The sequence below is a fragment of the Dendrobates tinctorius genome, unplaced genomic scaffold, assembly GCF_039654945.1.
Source record: "Dendrobates tinctorius isolate UK_male_01 unplaced genomic scaffold, ASM3965494v1 ptg000022l, whole genome shotgun sequence".
In the NCBI taxonomy this organism is placed as follows: Eukaryota; Metazoa; Chordata; class Amphibia; order Anura; family Dendrobatidae; genus Dendrobates; species Dendrobates tinctorius.
In genome coordinates this window covers 121,546,804-121,559,833 of record NW_027361690.1, presented here as the reverse complement: position 1 = coordinate 121,559,833, position 13,030 = coordinate 121,546,804, and the positions used below count along the sequence as shown (strand labels likewise).

The 13,030-nt window shown below is 42.8% G+C and overlaps 1 protein-coding gene across 3 annotated transcripts in view; it reads left to right on the top strand.

Moving 5' to 3' along the window:
* ARHGAP25 (Rho GTPase activating protein 25) overlaps positions 1-13,030 on the top strand; it is a 159,454-nt gene that overhangs the window by 109,924 nt on the left and 36,500 nt on the right. For all 3 annotated transcript variants that reach the window (XM_073569125.1, XM_073569124.1, XM_073569126.1), the window contains one exon: positions 1,469-1,576. In XM_073569125.1, the coding sequence (XP_073425226.1) occupies positions 1,469-1,576 (108 nt within the window). The remainder of the gene's footprint in view (positions 1-1,468; positions 1,577-13,030) is intronic.

Here is a 13,030-nt window from a genome sequence, read left to right as displayed (position 1 = left end):
GGACAGAATTATCAGATGGTAACTCTTGCCCTGATCTAAATGCTTTTCTGTTGACACTAGAGTTTGGTGCCATCCCCGATATTCTGCCTTCAGGCACGCTGACACGATGTGCAATCCAGCATACAGCATAAACCACAGCTCTGTCTTCCAAAATAAGCAGACTGTTCTCTGTAGTCTAACTTGTTTGTTTGTGAAGAGTATAGAACATGCACGGTAAAACTACAAGGAATACAAATAACATGCATAAGTATTGGGCAGATGATCACAGCTAACACAATCACAGAAGTATACATTGTGATACAAACATTACATAGGAATACATTAGTTTATGATTACATTTACTGAGAACTGGTAACTAAAGGGTTAATGACACCTCTTGGCTGCTAGACAGTAAATAACACCTCTCTGAATCACTGCATTACAAGAAAGATTAAGCTTACCAGATATGCTTTAAGCGGATAACGAATTCAAGTTGGAAAATTAAGATGGAGGACAGGTAAACACGTGCATCCTATGATATACACAGAAGCAAAATGGCCCTTCTTCATCCCAGAATGCATTGCTTCCTTCCCACAAAGCACTGCTTCAATCCCATAGTAAATACAAATGGCAGCACAAAAAGCTGGAAAGCCATAAAATCATATTTTAAAACATCAAATGGGTGAACATATCAGCTCTTTACAAGGACAGTGCAGGACACACTGCAAATATATATGTAACCCGAAAGAACAAGCAATGAAACAAAGTTCAAAGTCATATGGTAAAATTACCAAATCTTTATTAACAAACCAGGTAAAGAACAATGTGGTTAACAAGTGACATATGAACAAGCAATAGAATCTCTTTGAATGCATTGTAATATTTTTCATCGACTGGAGTTTTGTTTCCTTCCTATGCCCAGTCCCAATAATAAAAAGCCCCAATAAGAATAAAACTTTATTTATGCCGAACCAATTCTTTTTTTTTTTTCACTTCTATCAAACTGCTGTCATCAGCTTGATAAGACATGATAGAGATAGGATCTTTGAAGTTGTGGGTGGTGATGACTTGCACCATCACAACTGATGTGGAAAGTTTTGCTGCACTTACCCAAACAGCAATTTTTGTAATGCGATAAGAAATGTATACATTTTAAGGTTGTCATTCTTGCACTGTTTTCTGTATTAGTCAGGGGCAGGTACAGATAGAAGATGCCCCGGGCAAGAACAATATAAGGGCCCTCTGCCATCCAGGCGCTCATCGTAATGCACAGTGTCACCTGACTTGATGGTGGTAGTGGCCCCCTTACCTCTTTGGCTTCTGGTTGAACCAATAGTATGTCTGCCCCTGGTTGGAGTATTTTCATTTTTGTGACGTTGTTCTGTGGCTATTTTCCTTTTTGTCTCCTTTATGGTCCATCTTGTGATATATCACCACAATGATTGATTAGACTTTGACTGTTGTTCTTTTTTTATTCTAATGATCATAGATCAGAAGAAGTCCACACAAGATGGCTACATCCTTATGGCCAATACACAAGCAGAAATGGAAGAATGGGTGAAAGCTATCAAAAGAGCGTCCGGGTTCCCATCAGGAGGTAAAGCTAAATAAAATCTCAATAACTAAACATTTTTTGGTACTTGGGAAGTGAATAAACATGTGGCTGAGTAAATGTAATTCATTTCCGTTAGGGCTCATTCAGACTAGAATATTATTATTATACATTTTTATAGCGCCATTTATTCCATGGTGATTTACATGTGAAAAGGGGCAAATATAGACAAGTACAATAAACATGAGCAATACAAGACACACAAGTACAGAAGGAGAGAGGACCCTGCCCGCAAGGGCTCACAGTCTACAGGGGATGGGTGAGGATACACTAGGAGAGGATAGAGCTGGTTGTGCGGCGGTTCAGTAGACTGAGGATCACTGCAGGTTATATATAGGCTTGTCGGAAGAGGTGGGTCTTCAGGTTCTTTTTGAAGGTTTCTATGGTAGGCGAGAGTCTGAGGTGTTTGGGTAGAGAATTCCAGAGTATGCGGGAAGCAAGGGAGAAGTTTTGTATGCAGTTGTGGGAAGAAGAGATAAGAGGAGAGTAGAGAAGGAGATCTTGAGAGGATCGAAGGTTGCGTGTGGGTGAGTACCGGGAGACCATGTCACAGATGTATGCAGGAGACAGGTTGTGGATGGCTTTGTATGTCATAGTTAGGGTTTTGAACTGGAGCCTCTGGATGATAGGAAGCCAGTGAAGGGCTTGGCATAGGGGAGAGGCTGGGGAATAACGAGGAGACAGAATGTAATGGTCCCTGTGCTGTCCGTATGCAAAACTGACAGCAACCAGATCGCACGCTGACCAACACAAATCAATGTGGTTCACTTATCTGATTCTGGCCTTAATAAAATACACCCGCTATTTACAAATCTCACTATGTTGATAAATGTGATGCCACACCTCTACTAGGAATGGAGGGCCCTTGTTTGCAGAGTCAGATAATTATTATATATACATTTACAATTCTATAAACGTTTATGGTGAGTGATCTTTATTCTTTCTTACTATACCATTTACTTAAAAAAAAATGTTGAGGGCATGATTTTGTGTCACTTACTAATATATAAGTATTACAGGTTCTCCTCCTGCTCTGGTTAGTTCAGCCTCCTCACAGTCAACACAGTTCTCCTGTCCACACAATGGTGACCAGACCTGTCCATCAGACTCCTCCAATGGAAAAACACTGCACATGGGAAAGCTGTTTTTCCATTAGAGGAGGCCATGGACAGTTCTGGTCACATGCCCCTTTATCGGCCGTCATTTTGTGCACAGGAGCGCTGCACAGTCTGTGAGAAGGCTGCACTAACCGGAGCAGGAGGAGAACCGGTAATACATATATATTAGTAAGGCCTCTTTCACACATCAGGTTTTCGCCGTCAGGCGCGATCCGGCACTTTTGACAATAACCAGATCCGGCGAAATGCAATGCCGGATCCGGTTTCCCCCCCATTAACTTGCATTTGCGCCGGATCGCGCCGGATGGCCATGCGTTTCATCCGGTTTTCGCCGGATCCGGCAATGTGTCGCAATCCGGCGTCTGGAAAAAACGGCTACTGTAACGTTTTTTGTCTCCGGCGAAAAAGCCGGTCACGCCGGATCCGTTTTTTTGGGTCTGAGCATGCTCAGTAGCTCTGCCCACAGCACACATATATAAAAGCATGACAGTGGGACCCTCAGCCACACCCAACATGCCACCAAAGACAGCAACCAGGCGCAGGAGAAGGCAGGAGACCACTGCAGCACCATCAGCACCACCACCACCCCAAATGGAGCAGGAAAGGGAACATGCAGAACAACGCGAGGGGAGTACAGCAGCAGATGAGAGACGGTAATTATCAAATCCCCCAATCCTCAAAACTAGGGCCATGGAATATCAACATATTCATTGGCCCTTTGTTTCTCTTTATTCAACAGCCGCCCAAGAGATGCAGCAGCAGCAGTAGCAGCACTGGCAGCAGCAACAGCAGCAGCACCACCCACAGCCATGGAGTCTGGCCAGCAACATGACAGCACATCTTCTTCTGGGAGCCCTCCCTCGCATCGTCAGCGTTTGACGGTAAGTTTTTATTTCCAAAATCCATCATCTCTGTAATATATGTCTATTCATTGGCTTTTATTTCAAAACAGGAATCACAAGCTGAAGAGGAGCTCTCAGAAGAAGAAGGAAGGGGTGGACAGACACCTGGAGTGGGCTCACAATTGGTAAGATTTTTGCATCAAACGCAGAAACACAACATCACACTACACACAACACATAGAAAACAATGTACCGCAGACCACACACAGCAAACAAATGCCAACATCCAAACACATAAATTTTTTTCTTTTCTTCTCTAGTCTTCCCAATCTGGTGCTCGGCCAAGAAGTCCTCGCAGTGCCTCCCAGGGTCGTCGGCGACAGCAACGCGGCGGTCACCAGCGTGTAAGTATAATATTTAAGTTAAATTTTGGTACACTTTTTATTTCATGACTTAAGTGTGGTGAATAATTTTGCTATTTTTCTATTTTACTTTAACAGCCTTCACAGCGTGCTCCCGACTCAGACGGTGAGGATGGAGGAATTGATGTTGACCACCTCATCGATCTCGTCAGAGAAAGGGAGCCGCTATGGAATATGGCTGACCGCCGCCATGCTGACCTGATTGTTACCCGACGACTCTGGGACGAAATCTGTTCGCTCCTTGTGGGCCGCTGGGAGGACCTCGATGCTCGGGCCCAGATTAAAGAGCGTAAGTATATACAGTACCGGTTGCTTGATGTAAACCAGTGTTTCCCGAACTCCAGTCCTCGTGGTCCCCACGGATCATGTGTTCAGGATTTCTATTTACTATGGAAATCCTGAAAACATGACCCCTGGGGACCATGAGGACTGGAGTTTGGGAAACACTGATGTTGTATACTAACCACTTTGTCCTTTCTCGTTTCAGGGGAGAGAATTGTGAAGCGGTGGCGGTCTGTGAGCGATTGTTTCAAGAAGGAGTTCAATAAAGAGATGCGGGCCCCGAGTGGATCTGGAGGACGCAGGAGCAAGTACAAGTACGCACGAGCCCTGTCGTTCCTCCGGGATACAATGGTCACCAGAAGGTAAATATTACACACCACATGTGACAAAAAAATGTTTAGAAGTAACAATTTTTTTTCAGCCAGGGCCATGCCATGTCACGATTTTAATTGTTTTTTTTTTTCTCTTTATTCCACAGCACGGTGAGCAGCACTCGGGAGCCTGCACGATTGGACCCTTCTGAGGCGATCCCTGAGGAGACCGGCACCGAGGGACACTTCGACCGCCCCGGTACATCTGCACCTTCCCAGCCTTCCCACACATTCGACCCATCTGTCCCATCCACCAGCACAGGAGCATCGTGGCAGCCTACATTACATGAAGCTGCTGGTGAGGAGATCGCTTTCCCTTTACCCCACCCTTCTGCCCCTGCCACCTCTAGTACACCTGCGGGTACTGGGCGGCAGCGGCAGAGGGGTCAGGAAAAGACTTATGCGCCAGAGTTCTTGCATCTGAATGCATCTTTCCAGAACTGTCTCAAAGTCTTGTCAGAGCAAATCTCCGCAGGCTTTCAGCAGATCAGCTCCAGCATTCTGGAGGTGAAGACACTTCTGCAAACCATGCATTCAGAAGCAAGATCTTCGCCAAACCACACCTTTTTTAAGGTCTGTTGTGAAGCGCATGGAAACGCTCTCTCCTACCCAGCAGATGCATGTAATGCATTCATGCCACGGTTCTCTCCAGCACGTTACCTCCCAACCTCTTCCTCCCACCCCAGTAGTTCCTCCACCTGCACCCCCTCCAGCCACTTTCCATCCTCCCCCTCCTATTACATACCAGCAACCTCCCCAGTACCAGCAACCTCCCCAGTACCAGCAACCTCCCCAGTACCAGACATCTCCCCACTTCCAGCAACCTGCCCCATACCAAACTCCTTCCCCATACAACTTTCCATCAACATCATCTGCTCCTACAGTCCCTGCCCAACCCTCCACTCCACCGCCCACCATCTCTTCTGCCTCCCACATGTCCACCCATTCTCTAGCTTTTTCCACACCTTCACCTCTAACTGTTCCTTCCCCACCACGATCCCAGTCCTCTCTCCACACTCCCAGTGTCGAAGTGTCCCGCAGCCCCTCCAGCAGTATTTCCACCCCACACTACACAGATTTGTAATGTGTGTTTTTTAATAAAAATGCCCATTGGGTTTAAAACCTTTATTAAAAAAGTTTTCTTCACTTTAAAAACATTTTACAAAAAAAATAAATATTTTAAATAAAAGTTAAATTATCGTTTTACAATGGTTGTCTGTCATTTCTTTCTGCGGCGAAATATGTTTAAAAAAAAGATTAAATACAGGGTATTTCAAAGGTAAAAAGGTATTCAAAACCAGGTATATAACTGTGGGTAAATTTTACCTTTTTGCCACACTTGTGTTCCTAGTTGTGTTTGAAGCAAAGTATTTCACCTAAAAAGTTGTGTTTATTGTTGGTGATTTCCTAACAATGTACACAACTTTTGTTAAAAGGTGAAATACTTTGCATAAAACACAACCAGGTACACACCTGTGGCCTAAAGGTAAAAATATTAAGACCATGACAAGATAGCCAACTTTGGTTGGCAAAGGTATATACTGTTGGTCCAGAAGGTACACAAGTTTGGTTAGGGCACAAATCTTTCACACTCTGTCATCCTGCCAGTGTACTCTGCCTTGAGGTGACATAAAGTATAGTGCAAAATTGTCCCTCATTACTGAAACCGTCACAGAACTTCTAGTGGTAATGTCATGGTAATCTTGCAAGGTGGTTTCTTCAGAGGTGTTCTCAATGGAAATGGGTTCCTTGCAGATAACAAAATTGTGGGGTATCACGCAAGCTTTGATCACCTCGTCCACAGTTTCTGTCTTGAGGTTGATCGCAGTCAATAGGACCCGCCATTTGGCTGTCAGAATACTAAAGGTACATTCAACCATTCTTCTTGCTCTTGTGAGGCGGTAATTAAAAATGCGTTTTGTTCTTGACAATCCTCTGCTACCGTACGGTTTCAAAAGGTGTTCTGACAGCTGGAAGGCTTCATCCCCTACACAGACAAATGGCATAGGTGGACCAGATGTTTGCGGCAGCGGTCTAGGTGGTGGGAACTGGAAGGTGTTTCCATACAGTTTACGCCCCATGGCAGACAGTTTGAAAACTTGAGAGTCATTGGAGCGGCCATAGGCCCCAATATCAACAGCAATAAATTTGTATTCCGCGTCAGCGATGGCCATGAGGACAATTGAAAAATATTTCTTGTAATTGAAATATTCCGATCCCGATTCGGCTGGCTTTACAATGCGGATATGTTTCCCGTCCACAGCGCCCAAGCAGTTGGGAAACTGACATATCTGTTGAAACTTTTCTGAAATTTCAATCCACCTCTCTGTTGTGGGCTCTGGTAAAAACTCTTCCGCTAAGGAGTCCGACAGTGCACGGCATGTGTACTTCACTATTCCAGATATGGTGGAAATCCCGAGTCTGTACTGGAAATGCAGTGATGAAAAGGATTCTCCAGTTGCAAGAAATCTGTGGGGAATTAAAAAACAATCAATTAGTTTAAAATCACAGCATTACATACCAAAACTCAGCTATAACACTTGGAGATACAAACTACCACCAACAAGATTACAGTGAAAGTGTGCTCTGATGCGAGCATATCCAATAAATGTGGCTTACCTTAAAGTCACCATCAGACGCTCTGCGGGTGAAACAGAGAAGCGGCAATAGGTGTCCGATTTTCTTATGAGGTGTGCAATGCGCTCCACCAAGTAATCAAAATTCTCCATTTTCATCCGAACATATCCAAAATATTTATCCGGGTTTCGTCTAAGGTCCATGCAGAGTGTAGAATAGACCCCACGCGTCATTCTCTTGGCTGTGATGGGGTAGATCCACAAACGTCGTCTACGATGCCTGATGCACTGCTGTCTTGCTCTCTCCTTCTCCAGAACAATCACCCTCAAACGATTTGCCTCCGCTGTAAAATCAGCCAAATTCTTCAAAATATTTCCAATCACAACATCCATCTTCGCCAGTAACTTGCTCTTCTCTCCAACCTGCACTTTCTCCGCTACAACCTGTCAAAGAAGGGCTGTAGGAACATGGTATATATAGTTTTTCAGTAGCCAATCCCTTTCGGAAGGCCACAAGGGGCGATTTTAAAAACCGGATCCGGCGTAATCCGTCGAAAAACAGATCGAAAACCGGATGAGAAGGATCCGGTTTTGGCTGTCAAGCGCAAGACGGATCCGGCAGAAAACCGGATCCGTCACATACGGTTTTACAAAACATTTGCCGGATCGCGCCTGACGCCGAAAACCTGATGTGTGAAAGTAGCCTAAGTGACACACAATCATGTCCAATAATGATAAACATATTGACCATGATCATGAAAGCAACTTATGCCATAATTCTGAAATAAATCACTTTGGAAAGATGAGGAATTTTTGCTCAACTGGGAGTTGTGCAAAAATTTTGCGACTTGTCGTTTTTCACGCCAGTGTCTCCCAGCGTTACTAAAATGGGTGGAGCTGGGGTGTGACGAGGGCATGACAGGTGCAAAACGCCACAGCTTGTCTAATTCATGATGAGCTGTGGTGCTTCTTAAACAAGAAATCTTATTCCAAGCGGTGACAAGAATAAGAAATCTGGCAAAGGCGCACAGAGGCACGTGAAGGGGGGAACGTGAACAGCACCTGACTTTCACGTGCCCCCTCATGAAGACCGGTGAGAAATCTTGATGAACTGGGGACAAAGATTACAGCCAGCTTAAAGAGACACTTCACTTCCCCTCCTTCGGACAAATCAGACATCAGGAGGAAGTGAGAGAGCAGCAACTGCTCTCATTTCCGCCGGATGTCAGTTACATCCAAAGGAAAGATCAATGAAGTGGCCGCAGATTGGCAGGAGGGATCGTGTGACATAGCCCCAGGAGAGCAGGCGCCAACACTATGGGAATGCCACCAGCAACAGGGGTAAGTATAGCTGTTATTATTTTAAAAGGAGGAATATAGTGATTGAGAAGGAATTGTCCGAGTAGTGGACAACCCCGTTAAGAAAATAATGGACAGGCGTAAACAGGCTATTTTCTTAATCCCTTAACGACCGCCAATACGCATTAAAATGGCGCTCGTTAAGAGGACTAATTACCTCATCGCCGTATTATAATGGCAATCGGGAGTAAGATTACAGCACCGCTGTACATGACAGCTGACACCCTGTGGTATTGTCCCTTGGCTGGTTTTGTAACTGATCGGGGCTGTTTAACCTCTTAAATACCACTGTCAATCACGACAGCGGTATTTAATTGGTTGCAAGGGGGTTACAAGACCCCATTTGTAACCATCGGACCCCTACAATGAGAATGTGGGTGCTGATGCTTACCAGGGTACCCTAAGGTCATGTGATGACCACAGGGTACGGTGGCCTTTGAGATCCCTCTATAAGCTGGGTCTCACAGGCCCAGTCAGTGAGAAACTGACAGTCCCATGCATGGCAGTACACAAGTACTAGGCAGCGTTTGTGATAAAACAAAAATAAACAAAAAAAAGTAGACATAATTTATATTGCCACATCCAGAACAACCTGCTCTATAAACTTGCACATTATTTTTTCCGTATGGTGAATGCCATAAAAAAAAAAACATGCCAAAAATGTCACTTTTTTCTCATACTGACTCACAAAAAAATGAAGAAAAAGCGATCAAGAAGTCATCAGTAAAAAAAAATTGTATAAATGAAAACGCCAAACTGTCCTACAAAAAACAAGCCCTAAGGCTACTTTCAGACTTGGGTTATGAGGCGCAATGCAGAGCCGCCACTAAGCTCCGCCCCCGGCCTCTCCACCTCTGGTCAGTTCCTCCTATGGGCGCATGACGCTGCATGCGGCCGGCGTACCCTATATTTAGCGTTGGGCACGCTGGCCGTGTGCTGGTCTGCTTTTGCCAGCGCATGCGCACATTTGGCGCTGCTCCGACGTGTGCCAAAGGCACCGTGTTGCATTTTTGTGTGCTCGGCGCAGCTCCAAAACTGCGCACGCGCCGGCAAAAGCAGACTAGCACACGGCCAGCGTACCCAACGCTGAATCTAGGGTACGCCGGTCACATGCAGCGTCATGCGCACATAGGGGGAGCTGACCGGAGGAGACGTGACCGGGGGCGGAGCTTAGCGGCGGCCCAGCGCTGCGGCTCATAACACAAGTCTGAAAGTAGCCTAACATGGCTTATTCGGCAAAAAATGAAAAAGTTAAAAACAAATTTATTTTTGGAATATATTGTTTTTAGTGTGTAAAAATAGCAAAGCATAAAAAAATATCAATCTGGGGTCGCTGTAATTGTACTGACCTAATGAACAAATAAGTCTAACCATTTTTCCCGCTCGGTGAATGGCGCAAAAAACCCCGTAAAAACACTAATTGAATTGCTGGTTTATATTCATTCTGTGTCTGAAAAAATCTGATTAAAAAGCAATCAAAAACGTTATATACCTCAAAATGCTACCAAAACAGTGTGCAACTCGTACCGAAAAAAATAAGCCCTCATACAGTTCTGTTCGCCAAAAGATTAAAAAAAAGCTACAGCTCTCAGAATATAGCGACAAAAAAAACCTTTTTATACACAAGTATTTTTACTGTGTGATAGCAACAAAACCTAAAAACCGTATCGAAATCTTGTATCTCTGTAATTGTGCCGACCTGACGGATAAATTGATCTTATCACTTATACTGCACGGTTAATGGCGCAAAAAATAAATAAGTAAAGGCAATAACTGAATTGCTGCTTTTTGCTCATTCGGTATCTGAAAAAGCTGAATAAAAACCGATCAAAAATTATTATGTACCCCAAACTGGTACCAAAAAATCAGCACCTTAGCCCACAAAAAATAAACAGTCATACAGCTATGTTTGCCAAAAAAATAAAAAAGTTTAAGGTCTTAGAATATAGCGACAAAAAAAAACACCTTTTTTTTTTAATTAAAAAGCATTTTTGCTACATTATAGCAGCAGAACCTGAAAAACCCAACAATATAAATCTGGTATTGATGTAATTGCTCCGACCAGATGAATAAATCCACCTTATCACTTATGCTGCAAAGTGAACCACGCAAAAATAAAAATAAGCACTATTCGTGTACTGCTGTCTTTGTTCATTCTACCTCCCAAAAATACAAGGTTTAATATTTGGGGTGCTACAATATATGGGGGCTCTACACTTTATGGGAGGCACAATGTATGGGCACTAAACTGGAATATTTGCAATTCTCAAAAAAAAAAAAAAGGCCTGGCGTGGATGTTATAAAATAGTCCCTACAGCTGTAGATTAATTCATTGAAAACTGCAATTTCTTCAGTGGGGTCACTCTTGGGTTTTTTCTGCTGTTCTGGCACCGAAGGGGCTCCGCAAACGTCGCTCGTAAACTATTCTAGCAAAATATGTGCTCCAAAAACCAAATATGGCTCCTTCCTTCTCAGCTCTGATGTGTGCTTTAACATTAATTTCTGATGACATATGGGGCATCACAGCATTTGAGATAAGTTGCATAGTAAATTATGGAGTCCATTTTCACCAATTATCCATTGTTAAAATTACAAATTTGAGGCTAAAACAACATTTTTGTGAAAAAAAAAAAAAAATGAAAAGATTGAAAGACAACTTAATGTCAGAAAAGTCTGTGCAATACTTGTGGCTTAAAAATGCTCACTCTACCCCTGGATAAAATCTTTGAGGTGTGTAGCTTCCAAAATGGGGTCATTTGTGGGGCATTTCCACTGTTTAGGCACATCATGGGCTCACCAAATGTGACACGACACATGCAGACAGACAATTCCATCAAAGTTTGCGTTCCAAAACATCACTCCTTCCTTTCTGAGTCCTGTTGTGCACCCAAACAGTAGTTTTCCCCCACATATGGGGTATCGGAGTACTCAGGAGAAATTGCACATCAAATTTTGTGGTCTTTTTTCTCTTGTTACCCTCGTGAATATAAAAAATTTGGCGTAAAACTACATTTTTATGGGAAAAATGTGATTTTTTTCATTTTCACATCTTTACGTTATAAACTTCTGTAAAGCACCTGGGGGTTCAAGGTGCTCACGACAAATCGAGATACATTCCTTTAGGGGCCTAGTTTCCAAAATGTTGTCACTTGTTCCACTGTTTAGGCACATCAGGCACAGCATGGTGTCTGCTCTCAAATCCAGCCATTTTTGCATTCAAACAGCCCAAACAGTACTCCTTCCCTTCCAAACCCTGCTAACATATGGGGTATCAGCATACTCAGGAAAAATGGCACAACAAATTTAAGGGTTAATTTTTTTCTGATACCCTGGTGAAAATAAAAAACTTGGGGCTAAAGTACAATTTTTGTGAAAAAAAGTAAAATGGTTATTTTTTTCTTCCACATTGCTTTACTTCCTGTGAAGCACCTGAAGGGTTAGTAAACTACTTAAATGTGATTTTTATGATTTTGAAGGGTGTAGTGTTTAGAATGGTGTCACTTTAGGGTATTTCCTGTTTGCCCCTTAAAATCACTTCAAATGTAATGTGGTCCCTGAAAAATTGATTTTGTAAATTTTGTGGGAAAAATTAGAAATTGCTGATCAAATTTAACCCTTCTAACTGCCTAACAAAAAAAAAAATTATTTTTCAAAAACGATGCAGATGTCTAGTAGACATTTGGGAAGTTGTTTATTAACTATTTTGTGTGACATAACTCTCTGGTTTAAGGGCATAAGAATTAAAAGTTTAAAAATAGTAACATTTTCAAAGTTTTTGATATTTTCACAAATAAATGCAAGTCATATCGAACAAATTTTACCAGTATCATGAAGTACAACATGTCGCAAAAAAGCAAACAAACTCTGAATCATTTGGACCCGTTGAAGAGAGACAGACTTATTACCTCATAAAGTGACACTGGTCAGATTTCAAAATTTTAGCTTGGTCATTAAGGTTAAAATTAACTTGGTCACTAAGGGGTTAAATATAAATGATTAAAAAAAAAATACCCCTGGCTGACACTAATGCCATAATAAGTCATAACTTGCTAGAAAAAAGTTGAACCGGAACTTTTGGGTTGTGGGATCTTGGCATGCAGTGCGGGATCCACCACCCTTTACGTTCCCCAACACCACTTTTAGTCTGAAAGTTTTGCCCTCTAGTCTAACTAATCAGTGCTGCTGCAATTAAACCATTTTATGTATATAGCGATTAGACCTTTTTAGATTCGTACATTTGTGTTTTTTTTTTTTTAACCCTAAAAAAATCATTTTTTTTTTCTTTTTACAACGCTCACTAGACACACAAACGGACTTGAACGTGTGATCCTTTTTCGCTCTGACACAACGCTGTGCAGCCTACGTGGTACATTGCGTTATCTAGCCGTGATTGTCTGAAGGCCTATTGACAAATTGGATCCACAGCACGGATCAAAGTAGGACATGTTGTCTTTTTGGTGTACAATCAA